We start from the raw sequence: 844 nt of genomic DNA on the forward strand, positions 1-844 counted from the left end.
TATATATATACATGTTGATAACATCCAGATAACTGGAACCAAAAAAGACTTACAGATTCATTTTGTTATATTTCAGGCACGAAGCCCTGCTGAGATGAACTTTAGCCTTGATTCAAGTAAAGCTCAACGGGAACTCATTGCACAATTAGAGGCCAAAAATCGGTAAGACACACCACAGCATTCACTGTTCTTCATTTATTTTCTTGGCCAAGGTTTCCATTACTTCCTTCTTTATAAGATAATGTGATTGGAAAATATATTGATCTTTTAGCTGTTACTTGTTTTTGTCGTTTGACTGTAGCTGTGCTGAAGAATTTGTCTTGAAGGGTCTCTGTAGAACAAATTGATCCCAGTATTTATTTTTTAAATCTGATACTTTATCAGTATCTTGAACGGATAAGTTACAGGGATGTAAACAAACCAATACTGGTTGCCAAGTGGTGTGGTGGCGGAACACAGACACGCACACATATATAGGTGTATGTATGTATATATAAGTATATATCATCATCATCATCATCATCGTTTAACGTCCGTTTCCATGCTAGCATGGGTTGGACGATTTGACTGAGGACTGGTGCAACCGGATGGCTACACCAGGCTCCAATCTAATTTGGCAGAGTTTCTACAGCTGAATGCCCTTCCTAACGCCAACCACTCAGAGAGTGTAGTGGGTGCTTTTACGTGTCACCCGCACGAAAACGGCCACGCTTGAAATGGTGTCTTTTATGTGCCACCTGCACAAGAGCCAGTCCAGAGGCACTGGCAACGGTCTCGCTCGAAAACCCTACAAGGCCAGTCAGGCGGTACTGGCAACGGTCACGCTCAGGATGGTACATCTTAT

The 844-nt window shown here is 41.9% G+C and overlaps 1 protein-coding gene across 3 annotated transcripts in view; it reads left to right on the forward strand.

Moving 5' to 3' along the window:
• Positions 1-844, forward strand: part of LOC106872656 (dystrobrevin beta) — a 155,199-nt gene that overhangs the window by 120,391 nt on the left and 33,964 nt on the right. For all 3 annotated transcript variants that reach the window (XM_014919730.2, XM_052969920.1, XM_052969921.1), the window contains one exon: positions 77-162. In XM_014919730.2, the coding sequence (XP_014775216.1) occupies positions 77-162 (86 nt within the window). The remainder of the gene's footprint in view (positions 1-76; positions 163-844) is intronic.

This window comes from Octopus bimaculoides, chromosome 8, assembly GCF_001194135.2.
Source record: "Octopus bimaculoides isolate UCB-OBI-ISO-001 chromosome 8, ASM119413v2, whole genome shotgun sequence".
In the NCBI taxonomy this organism is placed as follows: domain Eukaryota; kingdom Metazoa; phylum Mollusca; class Cephalopoda; order Octopoda; family Octopodidae; genus Octopus; species Octopus bimaculoides.